This window comes from Nannospalax galili, unplaced genomic scaffold (genome assembly GCF_000622305.1).
Source record: "Nannospalax galili isolate Female #2095 unplaced genomic scaffold, S.galili_v1.0 scaffold1871, whole genome shotgun sequence".
In the NCBI taxonomy this organism is placed as follows: Eukaryota; Metazoa; Chordata; class Mammalia; order Rodentia; family Spalacidae; genus Nannospalax; species Nannospalax galili.
This window is the reverse complement of record NW_008330293.1, coordinates 499,513-515,608: the sequence shown is the minus strand read 5'-3', so window position 1 is coordinate 515,608 and position 16,096 is coordinate 499,513. Positions and strand designations below refer to the sequence as shown.

At 41.3% G+C, this 16,096-nt stretch overlaps 1 protein-coding gene across 1 annotated transcript in view; it reads right to left on the bottom strand.

Annotated features, from left to right (window-relative positions):
• Positions 1 to 4,070: 4,070 nt before the first annotated feature.
• Adam32 (ADAM metallopeptidase domain 32) overlaps positions 4,071 to 16,096 on the bottom strand; it is a 98,350-nt gene continuing 86,324 nt past the window's right edge. The window contains exons 17-22 of the mRNA XM_008843369.1: positions 14,743 to 14,851; positions 13,407 to 13,590; positions 12,145 to 12,228; positions 6,129 to 6,225; positions 5,688 to 5,844; positions 4,071 to 4,194 (exon numbers count right to left, since the gene is read on the bottom strand). Coding sequence (XP_008841591.1) covers positions 4,071 to 4,194; positions 5,688 to 5,844; positions 6,129 to 6,225; positions 12,145 to 12,228; positions 13,407 to 13,590; positions 14,743 to 14,851 — 755 coding nt within the window. The remainder of the gene's footprint in view (positions 4,195 to 5,687; positions 5,845 to 6,128; positions 6,226 to 12,144; positions 12,229 to 13,406; positions 13,591 to 14,742; positions 14,852 to 16,096) is intronic.

Below are 16,096 nucleotides of genomic sequence, written 5' to 3'. Positions count from 1 at the left end.
CCCTTTCCTCCCCAAGTTGGTATTGGTCAGAGTATTTTGTCACAGCAAAGAAGAAACAAACTAGGACAGGGAGAGTTAACCCCTTTCAAAGTTAACCAGGATGGAGCCACACTAAAAGGTATTTGTGCACACAAATATGACTCCATAGGCATATATATAAAAAAAAAGAGTACGTGAAATTGGGAGGGGCTAGTAATGGGAGTGCTGACAGGAGAGGAGATCTAAATACAATCAAAGCACATTGTATGAAGTTTTAAATAACTCAATAAAAAAATGAAAAATCAAACAGGAATCCGTGGTTCTGGGAAGACGGTTCAATAAGTAAAGTGTTGCTGTTCAAGCATAAGGACCTGAGTTTAGCTTTCCAGCTCCCACATAAAAACTGGACACTGCTGCACGCATCCAGTAACCCCCTACAGAAGGCAGAGACAGGAAAATTCCTGGGGCCCTCTGGCCAGCAAGTCCCACCAAATGGTGAGCTCCAGGTTCAGTAAAGATGCTGTCTCAAGACGAAGAATGATAGAAGATGGCCATGGACATGGACCTCTGACTCCACAGGCACACACACAGTCATGCACACACACGAAGAAAGAAGAAATCCTTGCTACAATGCATTTAAGTAAGGAGTCAGACATTTCTGCCCACATCTCTCACTGGGTTTTCCAAAGGGGAAAAAAACCTTTCAAACTTAAATGCAAAAGAAGAGAAATACAAACAATGCAATAACTGCTGTGGTATAGCAACTCCGTCTATACCTGCTGAGTGCATTAAGTTTAAATGAAAGAACAATTAAAGAATGCTTTTCTGGCATGTGCTAAACACAAGCTAGGTTAGTAGAGTGCCATCCGAGGTTCCGCTCTTCGGAACAGTAAGTATTGTCCTATGGATGACAGGTTTTCCTACACATGAATCTTCTTGAACTTCATTTCTAGATGATCATGAGAATTGTAAATTCTATCATGAGAGAAGAGGTAAAGGAAACAACTGGAATAGTCACGATACTAATTACATGTCCATATGTGAAATGCTATTCAAGAGTAATCATTCATTAATGTTTATTGGGTACTTGCTCTACATGGTGCTACCTATAAATTAGCAGTGAGCAGAACAGACATGGCCATGGTCCTCCAGCAACATCAGTCTATAAAGGAGGGTCATGGTTCTAGGAGGATTCCAGAGTGTGGGCACTCAACACCGTTCCCTGGAGGACAGTGTCACAGACTGGAGACAGTAAAGAAAACGGAGCTCTTTATCACTCAGCCTGAAGGAAGTAACTAAAGTGGTAAAGGAACAACAGGAGACAAGAGAACAGACAATGCTGCGGAGTTGGGGCTTCCTGATGACTTCCTTCAGGAAGGGTACAAACGATATTTTTGGTGGTGTAGCCTAAGAAACTTAACCTGTAAAGAGGAGATTCTGGAACAAGTGGTGTTTAATTGTGAGAGCATATCATACTCACACTTATTCTTTCCATTGTTTATATTGGGTTAGTAAATACTCAATATAAATACATTCCAAAGAAGTGAGATTTGCCTGTATGCATCCCAGCTTCAAAAATAATCAGTTTTCCCAACTAATTGTAAGTATTTGCCCAGTTACATTCCACTAGCATTTCCTTCCATATCACAAGAGTGAGTAATCAATGAAACTATCAAGAAATACTTGTTTCTAGAATGAGAAATATTAATACTGACTTTGATGTAGTATTTTATCAACTGTAGCTGCTCACAAACATATGAGGCAATTATTTATAAACTATCACTTTCTTATTCCTAGTTTCTAACATATTTACTCATAAGAAATACATCCTAGATGCTTACCTGCTGGTGTGTTGTTGAATACTATCTTCTGATGTGGAACTAAATTAAAATGAAGATAACACACAGAGTTAAAAAGTCCATTGATTCTGAGAACAGATCACATTATGCCCAAATGAATGCCAACACTTCAGGCATGTGAGTAAGCTGCATTCTTCTTTTATACTTTTTATTGAAACTTTGTGCACTTCATATAAAACAGCTAACTCATCTTTATATCCCTCCCCCATACTTAGCCTCCTATAGCCCTCCCACTAAATTTCATGCATTGCATCCTATATATTAAGACCTATCGAGTGAAGTTATTTTACCCAGATATCCTGAAGTGCAAGATCATGCACTAAGGTCAGGTCACTAATCTAGAGTCTCTCTCTTAAAGAATAAGACAACTCTCCCTCACCCACAATGATCAGTTGCCAATAGTTCTTAGGCTAGGGATGGGGCCTGCTGACCATTTCCCCAGTTCTATGCTGGGTTTTTGTCAAATTGAGTTTGCATGGGACTTGTACCATCTGGTACCATCTGATACCATTGCTGTAGATCCATATGAGCAGGGTCCCAGGAGCCTGTAAGACTCTGTTTCCTTATGTTCATCCACCCCCTCCACAGCTCTTTCAACCTTTCCACACCTTTTTCTGCAATGGTCCCTGAGGCCTGGGTGGGTGAAGTTTAATATGTGTCCTGCACAGGGACCCAGTCACTATTCATCAAAGAAGCTTCTTTTGCAATGGATGGAGATTACCAGAGAGTTCCACAACTGGTCACACACAGAGAATAAGTGTCTATGAAATGCATATCCCAAACTGACTACACACCTACAATGGAACCTCTAGGCCTAAGGCTCCCAGAACATAGTGGAAGACGGGTTAGAGAGACTACTAAGACATCTCTGAATTCCCATCAGCAAAGCTTCCTCATGCAACAGAGGGCGATGAACACAAAGGCCACAGATGGCACGAGTGTACAGAGGGTCAACGCAGCAGAGATATTTTCTTCCTTATACTTTCTAAGCACAGAATATAAACTTGGCCCTGTACTGCTAAACTCCACCCTCTGACTCTAGGATACCTTTTCATTGGTTTGATATACGAATTGCTCCATGACGTAAACTAAACTCACATCTACATCAGGGAAATCTGGCAGATTGACCAGGCAGGAAAACTCCTCCATCTGATTCCACACATACCAAAATTCAGGAGAAAACAGCACTCTAGTCCAAACCTGAGAGCTGAGAATAAGTGACAGCCTAAAAAAGACATTCACAACCTCGTCTAGTCTCGGGATCCTTACAGAAGACAGCACGGAAAGAATGGAGGAGCAGGAAGACAGCGAGAGGGGGTATGGAATGCTGTCTGATGGTCATGGCACAGCCAGGGCCGCCAGGTCCTCACGGAGACTTCCTGCAATGGGCCTACTGGAGGCTGGGCCTATCAGCAGTCAACCAGGGTCTGCAGAGGGGCTCATGGGGCCCTATCCCTCCCTGCTGAACTATTGGCTACTGACAAATTCTGGGGAAGGGGCAGCCACTGTCTTCAGTGGTACAGCCAGAGGAGCCATCCCGGCTCTGAGAAGGAATTGGAAACCCATGGCCACACACAGCCTCCTGGTTAAACTCAAAACAAACGAATGACATGAAGAGCAGCCAATAGAAGTAGAAGAGAAATCAGAGAAGATGGGGTGACAGTTATCCACAGTATACTTTATACATGTATGAACTTGTCAAAGAATGAATTCAATAGATTTATATAAAAAGATGAACTGTGACCCACTTGTTAAATCGCTTTAAATCCTTCCAAGTATTCATTTAGTATAAAACAGTGACAACACGGGCTGGGGAGCTGGCTTAGTTGTAAAGTGACTGTCATGAAAACATGAGCACCTGAGTTCAAATCCCTAGCACCCACATAAAAAGCCAGGCATGCCTGCCATCCCATTGTGGAGGCAGGAAGATCCAGGAGGATGCCAGGGGCTTGTTGGCATGGCAGTCCAGCTGAGGCTGGGCAGTCTAGCTGAATCGGCAAGTTCCCTATTCAGTGAGAGACCGTGCCTCAAAAAATAAGGCGCTGTGGGGCTGTCCGCACCTGTGGGGCTTCCCGATGAGCCACCATACACTGTGCATCAATGCCAGCACCTAACGTGTCTACTTGGCACGTGGCTGAAGTCATTTAACATCACTGCTTTCCCTCACTGCCCCATATATCACGAGCCTGGGCTTGTCGGAAGCAGAGTTCTCTTAGTGGCCGGGACTTATCATCATGGCTCTAGGGCCAGGAGCCCCCTCCCCTGACAAGGAGGGTTAGTGAGAGCCAGAAGCGTCTGGGAGGAGCGCAGCAGGCCAGCTCCTCGGAAGCCCGGGAAGCCGCACCTCTTAAACCGGCTTGGGGCACATCAAGGAATAATCATGAACTTGGAGTGGTGCTGCAGGCCATTAATCCAGCACCCTTAATCCTAGCATGGAGATGCAATATTACAAGCCAGAACAAAAGTGAAAAACTAGAAGACTATTTAGTATTTCCAAAGATCTTTTAAAAGAAACAGAATTCATTAAATAAGAAAAACAGGGCAGGAGAGACGGCTCAGAGGTTAAGAGCTCTGGCTGTTCTTGCACAGGACCACTTCAGTTCCCAGCACCTCATGGCCCTGACAACCCAACCTTGATACTCCTGATACAGGGGATCTAATGCCCTCTTCTGACCTCTGCCGGCATTACATGCATAGGTGCACTTACATACATGTAGACAAAACACCCACACATAAAGTAAATTAAAATTAGTCTTCCAGGCTTCTGGGAAGGCACTCGTATGAACTTACAGCAATGGTGACAGCATGCACAAGATCCATGCAAACTCAAACTATGAAAAACCTAGCATAGAACTGCAGAAATGGGCAGGAAGCCCCAACCATAGCCGAGGAACTACTGATGGTTGGTCACTGTTCGGTGAGTGAGAGTTTGTATCCTTTAAGGGAGTGATACTAAATAGGCTGACAAGGCTCCAGTGGATGAACTCACACTGAGGGACATCTGGGGACACAATAGGGGACTCAATAGGCCTTAACATATATGAGAAAATACGTGGAGTCTGGTGGAGGGCGATAGGGAGAGAAGTACAGATACGGGGGCGGGGGGCTCTAAATATGATTAAGATGTGTTGTATGAAATGCCCAAATTTTCAACAAAATATATAGCTTATAAAAAATAAAAAATATATCTTAGGCAAAATCATAAACCTGCCTTGTAAAATTTTTATCCAAAAACCAGGCATAGTGGCACATACCTATAATGCCTGGACTTGAAAGGAAAAGAGGATCAGAAGTTCAAGGTCATACTTGACTACACACCAAGTTCAAGACCAGTCCCAGCCACATCATGAGATCCTGCCTTTTAAAAATAACTATCCAGAAAATATTTTATTTAGGCAGTAGATAAATTGAAATATTTACTCTGTGGTAGGTTTCAGATGTCTGAATCCTTAATAACCTCTTCTGAAACTCCTATAGATGACACAGATTGCATTTCGATAAACTCAGCTAAGGGACGAAGGTTTCTGGGCATTCAAGAGTGAGACCCTGCCTCAAAAACCTAAAATCTAAAACTAAAACTGGAAACAGAAATAAAAGCAATACATGCCCCTACGCTTGACTTCTTCCGCCTTGCCTTTGACTAATAGAGCAAAGACTCTGGCTACACTCACAAATCAGAGCATCTTTGCAAAGTAATTCACTGATTTGGATTTTTACAAAGGCCTTGTACAATTAAATGAAAGGCTGACGTGGCACCCAAAGTCCGAGCCATGAACACAGCAAGACTTTTCTCGTTACCCAGATTAAAATGCTACCAAAGTGTAACTTCAGAGCATAACTTCAACTTACTTGCTCCTCAGGGATCCCTCTTCCTGGGGAAGCCACGATTTCAAGCTGCTCCACGCCACGACTACTAAGGTTGCTGCGATGAGCACAGATAAAGCAATGTACAGACCTGGCAGCCACTTCTTTTCAGCCTTCCTAGAAGCTCTTTGCATTGTCAAATCTAAAAATAAAAGGTACACTGGAAATTAAACGAATTTATTTCCAAGTTAACAACAAATTCAATAAAATAGTTTTCACCTTTGTTACTATTCAAACAACATGTAAAACTAATTATAGAAATACTAATTCATAGTATTTGAAACTACATCTAAAATCTTTCTTTCAACTACATGGAAAAAAATTTCAGAGATTTCCAAAGTATTCTACATGATACAGCAATTACAGTAAAATCGCATTATAGTCCTGTAAGTGAGCACCCAAAATTCAGTGACATGAAATACTTACCATTTTGATCAGCCAATGCAGATGATCTTGATTTTCTGCTGCACGTTGGAGGTTCGTAGCCAGCTTCACAGCGGCATGTGCCAAGTGAATCACATACCTAGGATAATTTTGAAAATTTCTACTGATTTTTAAATGAAGAAATTATAAGCTAGATAATGTTTACTTTTTATCTTAGCCTAGTATAATATATGAGTTAAAGAGATAATCCTGAAAATTGAATATTTCTTTTCTTAGACTAAAACATCAAAAAAAATATTTAAAAAAAGCTATAAAATGACAGCATACACAAGTCCTATGCAAGCTCAAACCAGACCAAATCCCAACATTGACATGGGAAAGCGAGTACGAAATCCCAACCCAACCTAAGGAACCTTTGGCAATGAATGACTACTGGAATGTGGAGGGCCAGTGCCTTACAGGATGGGACTCTGTGGACCCAGTGGATGGAGCCACACGGGAGGACATTTGGAGACACAAATCAAACTCTGTGGGCCATATCAGATATAGAAAAGAACACATCAAATCGGATGGGGGAGCAGAGGGAGGAGATATGGACAGAGGATGGGATCTAAATAACATCAAATTGTATTCTGTGACAATCACAAAGCCTTCTGGCAATATTCCAATGGCTCTAGAACCAGCACCCCAGAATTATGTGCCTCTTCCCGTTCCCCATATTCACATTCCTTTGGCAGTTCCAAGTATTTTCCTTCACAAACAAGGCTCTATACCTTCCTCTAGATGATTCTTAAGCATTTACCACAAAGAACAACCCTTCATCTAACTCAATGTAGCAATCTTAACTAGATCTAAATACCAATGTAAGAAGAATCATGATGAAAAATCAGCAACTTCAATGAGAAATTCAGCAAAGAAATTGAGATTCTGGGGTCAGGAGAAAGCCAAATGGAAATCTTGGCAAAGAAGAAATAATAATCAAATAAAAACCACAATGGAAAGCATCAAGAATCCAGGTCAGTCATCCTTTGTTGAGAATAAGAGACTGCAGACCGTGTATCGCTGGATAGGGCTTCTACACTAAACCTCACTCACCCAGGGCTAAGGGACCATTGTGGAAGAGGGGTCAGAAAGACTGTAAGAGCCAGAGGGAGTGGATGACCACAAGGAAATGGACATTTCCAGGCCTCCAGGAACTCACTCATATGTCCTGGAGGCAGTGCTAACAACGTGCGCTAGACACATGCAAACTCAAACCAGCCAAGAACCCAGTGTAGAAATGAGGAGAAGTGCAGGAGGCCTCAACTTTAGCTGAGGAATTATTGGCAGCTGATCACTGCTGGGTGAGGGAGAGGTTTTCTTTAACAGAGTGACCCTGGATAGGATGACCAGGCTTAGGCGGATGAACTCACACTGAGGAACATCTACAGACACACATTTGGCTCAATGCGTCTTAAAATATATGATAGAAGGCGTGAAATTCAGTGGGGGAGTACAGGAGGTGCAGATAGAGGAGGGGATCCAAATATGATTAAGACGGATCATATGAAATGCATGAAAATTCAATATATATAAACAGGTCAAGCAGAAAAAACAAGCAACACAGACTGAAGACAAAGTTCAGGAATTATTGCATTCAGACCACAATAACTCAAAAGACTATCCGTCCTGACATCACTCTGGACAACTCTGTAAAGGGGAGAAGGAGGAGCTGAAGGCATAGAAAACCTGTTCAATTGAACTCTAGCAGGAGAGCCCCCATATCCTTAGGAAGAGATGGGCACACAGTCCAAGAGGCATTTAGAGCTGCAAGTAGATGTGAACAGAGAAAACCTCCCCAGCATCGCATTAGAGTTACAACGCCCAGAGCACAACACAAGCAAACAAACAAAACATTACTGAAAGCCCCAAGAAAGAACTTCGGGAGCCAGGTTGATGGCACAAGCTGACAATCCCGCCACTCTGAAGACTGAGTCAGCAGAAGTACAGGTTCCTTGTGGATCACATGGTGAGACCCTAGCTCCACGGCCAGCCAGCATCTATCCTGTAATATCAATGATTCAGACTGGTGGATTCCATTTAACAAAACTAATAAATGAGTAAATAAGCAAACAAATGAATCCTGCCTGGGACAAAATTTTAAAAGAACCACTACATGGGCAAAGGCACAGATTGACAGGAAGGAAAAGATGGAAATGATGTGACAGGGAGCACAATTCAGGAGTGAGCTTGGTCAGATATGTGGGTCTGACCAGGTAGACCCTGAGGCCGTAACGAAAGATAAAGAAGGTCACTACAAGCTGTAAAGGGAACAGCTCAACAAGACTAAACATATACACGTACTGAGTTCCAACTCTCCTGGTTTCGTTGAACAAAGGACTACTGGATGTAAAGGGCTAGGTAGGTCAGATGCAGTGGTACTAGCAGAATTTAATACCCCACCCTGCTTTTCACAGCACTTCTCACTGACATCTTGCTCTGAGATACTTTCTGCCCCTCTTCCAGAAGATTCCCTGAGTGCAGGGGAAAGGGGGTGATACAGCTGTCTCATTTACGGCTGAGCATTCAATTGTTTCTTATTCTCAGCATTTGACCAGTTATGAATCTCGGCAGTAACCACTATGAAAAGAAGCTGCCCTGCACAGAGCTGACAGCGGCACTGATCTGTGAGCACCAGTATGTAGCAGCAGCTTCCCTCATAGGGCCTGTAACCTCCCCAGGACGAGCTCTAGAGCAGGATTACAGTACCAGACACCAGGTATCTTGTGGAGTGGTCCTCAAATTCACCTGGAAAGAGGGAGCCTCAACCGAGGAATTCCCTCCTTCACACTGGCCTTTGGCCAGGTCTGGGACCATTTTCTTAGTTGTTCATTGATGTAGGAGAGCCCAGCCCACTATAGTCAGTGTCATCATGGGGCAGGTGAGCCTGGGCTGTATAACAAAAGTGCTGAGCCCGTAAGCAGTGTTTCTCAGTGGGTTCTGCTTCACTTTCTGCCTCCAGGTTCCTGTCCTGCTTAAGTTCCTGCCTTGGCGTCCCTTGATGATAGACTAAGATCAAGATTTGTAAATCAAATAAACCCTTTTCTCCCAAAGTTGCTTTTGGTCATTGTGTTTATCACAGCAACAGAAAGAAACTGAAACACAGTTCAAACATTTGTTTCAATTGTTATCTTTCAACAGGCTTGCAAATAGTAGATTTTCATGGGTCCTTTCATAAACTTTTACTTCTGGCTAATCGTTCTCTATGCTACCTCCCCCATCCTCCCACCTCAGTTCCTGCTTAAACCTTTCCTCAGTATTTCTCATTCCATATAATGACACACTTTTGAATGATTAGCAAGTTATAGAAGAAATCTGGAGGGAAATTGCAAAGTTCCTAGAATCAGATGAAAATGGGATACAGAAAAGGCAGTTGAAAGGGGCGGGGGGAGTTTATAGCTGTGTGTGTGTGTGTGTGTGTGTGTGTGTGACAGAGACAGAGAGGAGAGAGAAAACAGATAGGAGAGAAAAAGAGACAGAGGAGAATCAATAAGTAACACTAATGATCTATGTAAAGGTCACAGAAAAACAACAATAATGGACAGAAATATTAAAAACCAGGACTAAAGGTAATAAAATAGGAAAAGTAAAAAGTAGAAATAATCATTGAGGTGAATTTTTTTAAAGATAAAAATTTGGACAAACCCTTATCCAAAATAGCAAAAATGAAACGGCCCAAATTAATAAAATTAGAAGTGGAAAAGACACATTAAGACACCAGTGAATGGGGCTGGAGAGATGGCTCAGGGCTTGAGAGCAATGACTGCTCTTACAGAGAATCCAGATTCAGATCCCAGCTCACATATGGCAACTAACAACTATCAAGTTCCAGGGGATCTGATGCCCTCTTCTGACCCCCACGGTATTGCACATACATGTGCACCTACATACATGCAAGCAAAACATACAAAACATTTTTTTAAGACACCAGTGAAATCCAGGGTCTCATTAGGAAAAATTTTGTAAAAGCTAGAAGAAATCGGTAACTTTTTAGATACATTTGACTTGCCAAAATTGATCCAAGAGGATACAAATGCCTGAAGATAACTAATGAGTATCGAGGTTGAAGGCGTATCTGAAACTTTGAAACTACTCAAGTAGGGAAATGTTTCAGGATCAAGGCATAAGCAATGATTTCTGAAAAGACTGCAGTAGTTCAGGAAATCAGCAAGAAGTGTATCGATTAGTGCACGCCTTTATCCCAGCACTCAGGAGGCAGAGGCAGGTGGAACTCTGTGAGTTCAAGGCCCGCGTGGTCTACATAGTGAGTTCCAGGACATCTGGGGCTACAGGGAGACTCTGTCTCAAAAAGACCAAAAAAAAAAAAAAAAAAAAAAAAAAAAAAAAAAAGGTTTCTCAAAATGAGGAAAAACTTATACATCTAGGAGAATATATAAAAAGTCACAGACTCAAACACCGAAACAAAAGAAACAATAAGTTGGCCAATGAACTGAACAGGGAATTTTGCAGCATCCAATGCGTACATGAAAAAAATCCCTTCAACCACTGCCAGGTGGAAATACCAATCAAAACCACACTGAGATCGCATGTTCATCTAGTCAAAAGGGAAGTCAACAGGCACAGAGAAAACAAACAACAGCGAATGTTGGCGCAGACGCAGCATGGAAAAGTAGCCATGCACGCTACTGGTAAGAACGTAAATCAGCACAGCTAGTGTGAAAAACCATCTGGAAGCTTCTCTAAAACTAAAAATGCAACTTTCTTCTGTTTCAGCTGTCTCATTTTCGGTTTATACCCCAAAGAATCAAAGCCAGCTTGCAGGAGAGATAACTGCATACTCATATGTATTGTGGCACTATTTGCAATAGCCAAATCATAAGCCATCGTACATGACTACCAGCAGAGGAATGTACAAAGGAAGGCATACCCATGAGTTTTATTCAGTCAAAAGGAAGAAAAAAATTATGTCATTTGCACAAAAATAGATCATCGTCTTACACGAAATTAGCCAGGCATAGAGGGTGAGTATTCACAGCGGCAGCAGGTGAATGCTGATATACTGAGTCCCAGACCCCAGGCCACAGCATGGTGCCACTCACATTCAGACAGTTCTTCCTCCTCAGTTAAACTTTCTGGAAACACCCTCACAGACACAACCACGGCTGTATCTCCTTAGGACATTCCAGATCTCAACAAGTTGACAAGACTGACTCCCACAAGTCCCTTTTCTCAACATTGTTGACAGCACTTGGCGTTTTTGCCTTTTCGATAACAGCTGTGCTGCCTGGGATGACTCTCCTACTGTGGTTTTGATTTCTATTTCCTTAATGACTGCTGGTTTGAGCATTTTATTCATACTTTTTTGCCTCTTTACACCTCTTCTTTTCAGAAGTACACATTCAGAAATAAAACGTGGAGACGGTAAAACGTTCAGCGGCTGCTAGGAAGTAGAGGGAAAGGATGGGTGAGAAAGCGGAGCACAGAGGTTTTCGGATGATACAATAACAGTAGGTACCCGTCACAAACATTTGTCAAAGCCATCTGGGGATGGTACCACTAAGTGATGTTAACCATCAAACTTTGGACAATACTCTGTCAATTCCTACAACTAGTGGCAACAAATAGAAGCCTGTGATGTGTGACGCTGAAGTTGGTGGAGGTTGTCTATAAATGGAGAAGAGGCATCAACACAAATGCTGTACATTCCACTCTATTTTGCAGGGAACTTAGAGCTCCAAATATAGCAAATGCAATTCTGAGAGACGAGCTTGACAATTTATGCACACATAGAGTCCAAACACAGGAATTATTTCCCTTTTACCAACAGGTTTATTTAGATAACAACTTTTGAAAAATGCCTAGCTATAACTTTTTTTAAAGTAACTGGACGTTCAATTTAACCAAAAGTGTTCTCTAACACTGATTGTAGCAACTGAGTTTGGTATTCAATTCAGCACCAATGTGTCCGTGGTGTTTGGCACACTGGAGGGATGAAAGGAAAACTGACAGATTAATGAATGATGCTTTAAATGATGTTTGAAGAAACACAGTTACTTACTCCATGTCCAGAGCACTTTTTTGAACATTCGGCAGATATAGCCTTAATGTGTCTTGATTCTACACATACACTGTTTATACAAATCTAAAGAAAACACATACAAACAAGTTTCCAATTCAGATGGGTCTGGTCATCATAACACTGGAACTAGCGATTAACTAACATAAAACCGTAACTAGTCACAGCTATAAATTTTACTCTAGTACTTTTGCGGCATTTCTCAAATGATAATTTTATGCTTTTACTTTTTAAAAATGTTTTTAAATTTCCCTTGAGAATTCTTCTTTAGAAAATATTATACTTAGAAATGTAGCTAATCACTGATAATATAGGGATTACCCCAGATACTCCTAAAGTAGACTTGGCCTTCAAATGACTAGTGGCCCACAATTGTACTGCAAATGTACGCGATGGGAGCTGTGGAGTCAGAATGCAGGGAAAAGCACCATGAAAAGACTACGCCCCCATTAAAACTGTGTTATGAACCAAAACCTCCTCTAAAATATAACATGGTATTTTAATAATATTTTAAATGGTTCGGGTTCGGGCAGTAGGCAATTTTAATGAAATGCCATATAACGTGTTTGTGCATAATCACAGATGGCCAAGAAGTAAATGAGATTCTGAGGTCAATTAATTCCCTCTGTGTTTTCTACAGATTTGATTTGGTGTCATAGATGCAAATTACAATGACAATAGTCAACAATTTTAGCCAAATTGTATTTAGCCTATACTATGTGCTGGGCATTGCTCTATCCATTTTTATAATATTACCTCATTTAGTCGTCACAATAGCCCTGATGAGTGAATACGTCTATTATCCCCAAATTACATATCCTGGAAACATCTCAAACTGGTCAGCTAACTTGTAAAATGTCATATAATAAGAGATTTTATTCTAAGCATTCTGCTCTCAAGGGTGTTTTAAAGCACCAAGCTACAAAGATTAAGTAGATTTTTTCTCAAAAGAAAAGTGAGTTTCCATGTTATGGAGTACTTAACCTAATATTCCCAAAGCCTCTTTCCTCCCTACTCCAGCCTCCAAACACCTGAGCTTTCCCCGTTCGTGATGTTGAAGCTCTGAAGGGTGTGAAGCATTCCCAATTTTAACTAAACTATAATTAAATATATTCATTTTCCCTCCAAACATTTAGGATTACACAGAATGAATCAGAAAATCAAAATTTCATACTTAAATGGAAATATTGATTGGAGAAATAAATAAAACTAGATGTTTAGGAAATTTATTCTAAATCACTTACCCTGTCTATATCACATATAGGGCCACTTTTAACCATGAATGGATCATCTGTAATAGATCCTACATCCACAGATACACATGTTTTATTTCGTACAAAAGCATAAATCACAGAAGAGGACTTGAACTTTGAGATGTAAGGAGTTCGTCGAGGGTAAGTACAAATTAATTTCCCACATATGAGATTCCTGAAAGCATAATGACAAGATGATTGCACAGTTGGCCTTTATTCCCAATGCTTTGGGTTTGCTTTCTTTGAATAAAATGTGATCCTGCATTTACAGCAGGATACTTAGGGCAATGCTGACATTACTTGACACCAGTGTGATATTAGCATTTAAGGTACAAAGTATGAACCCATTGATATACATTATTCATAGCTACTAATGGTCTTTTGCTTACTATGTGGATTAGATGTTTACTGTTAAATAATCTGTGCACTCCCACATTCTGGCATAGAATGACAAAGAAAGTTGCTACTGTGCCCTCCAGGACCCTGCTGTCTGATATTAAATATGATACAGATCTCACTAAAATGCTATAAATGGTATAAATCCTTACAGAAATTTAAGATAAGGTGGCATTCTAACTTAGCTTCATAGAGAATACTGTGAGTCAAAATGTACAAATTATAAGTTTTTCACAAAGTAGTGTATTTTCAAACAAAAGCTAGCAGCATAAGGAAATCAAAGAAACATAAAACTGATATGTTAAATATCAACAAATGTCATGAACATAATAGGTATGTGCGTGTTTTGCCAACTATTTTTTGGCCCAGTGTCTATCACATGTTAGGACCTTAATATTTTGTTAAAATAAACTCATGACCAAAATATCAAAGAACTCTGTCTTAAGATACAAGAGAAATTGAACTTAATTTCTGTATAAACACAGATCAGTGTCCATTTGGGCGGCCATCAAGGGGATGGTGATAGGGTTGGTGGAGATGTCAGTGGTTTGTTTTTGATGCAGTGTCTCCCTATGTAGACCGTGCTGGCCTGTATTTTAGAGATTCACCTGCCTCTGCCCCCTGAGTGCTGGGATTAAATGGGCATCACCATGCCCAGCTTGGGTATAGTGATTTTAGAAGCAAATTTCAGGAAGCTTGGAGAGGAAAGGTGCAGTGAGTGTTATGAGCGTCAATTCTAGATTGGGTTTAGGAGCTTGATGATCACCTGCATATAAATTTTTTAAATGTTATCCTTGTAGTACAAGAATACAAGGGGTCTAAGGCTTCAGATTTGCTACCATGCAAATGTGATACTTTAAACAATTGGAATGAATGGCATATGTTAAAATAAAGAACACATAATATAGAAAGCTCATTATGTGCAGCGTACCTCCATCCACAGAATATGAATCTGTTATGTGAATCCTTACCACAGTTACCAAATCTATCTGTTTGACTTTGTATTTCTTCATAGCAGGAAAACGGAGCTTTTTTGGAGCCTATCAAAATAAGAAATATACTTGGTTAAAACGTAGCTTTCTTCTGCCAGGTCCTAATATGCCGCATGTCTCTCTTACCTCTTTCTCCCTTTATTATCTCACTCAATAGCTCACCCAATGAGGTTGTAAGAGAAGAAAAAGAGCTAAATCGAAAGCAGCACTCATGATTGCCACTCAGTATGAAGTTTGTTACATTTTGCTACACTCTATTCATTTCCATCACATGTAATACAAGAGGGGAGAGAGTCACAGACGTAGAACCAGGAGAGGGCCTTGTAAACGAAACAGTAGACAGCTGTCTATTTAGATATGAGGTAAATGGTCCCCAAAGGCCCTGTAACTTGAGATGGAGATGTTTGGGTGAGCCCTGATGAGGCTCAGACTTTGACTCAGACTGAGGAATTTACTTGACCTGATGAATTAATCTCCCCACCATCAGCACAGAGTGTTCCCACACCCTGCAGACACACCCTCCCCATGCTTCCCCAGGGAACTAACCCCATGCTGCAAGACAAAGCTGATGTCCCTCAGTGGCCAGCAACTGTTGCCTCTAGACCTATAACCAGACTCCAGGCTAAGCAGGCCCCTAGAAGTGAGCTAGAAAGTGTGGTCCATGAGGAGGTGCGCTACACCCCTGAAAGAGCTTAGTGAGTCTGCTAATTCATTCAAACAGAAGCCTGAGGAATATGTGTGGGAATGCATTGTAAGGCTGTGGGGTCATGATGGAAGGAACATGGGCCCACTGACTGGAGCCTCTAGGTTTATTATGGAAGCTCACACAGTTAAAAAAGATGTTAAAAGTTTATTTGATTGGTTGGCTGAGGTGTTTATCAAAAGATGGCCCACTGAGCTGGAAATATCTGATATTCTTTGGCTCAGTGTCGATGAAGGGATTGTAAGGCTCAGGCAAATTGGCATGCTCGAGTGGATTCGCTGTGTAAAACGGAATCCTCCACAATGGGAGGGCCCAGGCCCAGATTTTACAAGATGAAAAGTACTGAGAGAGGCATCAGCACATTTAAAGAGCTTTGTTTTTGCTCTTTTTCTTATGCCAGATCTTAGAGTTGGAGAATCCACTAGTCAGTTGCATCAATTAAATTTAAATATAATAGGTATAACAGGACCACAGAGTAGGGGTCAGGTGGCAGTACTGAATTGCCAAAGACATGATGAGCGTCCTTATGGCAATGGGCAGCAAAGGCAAAACAATACCTATAATGGCACAACCTGAATGGACCTTTGGGA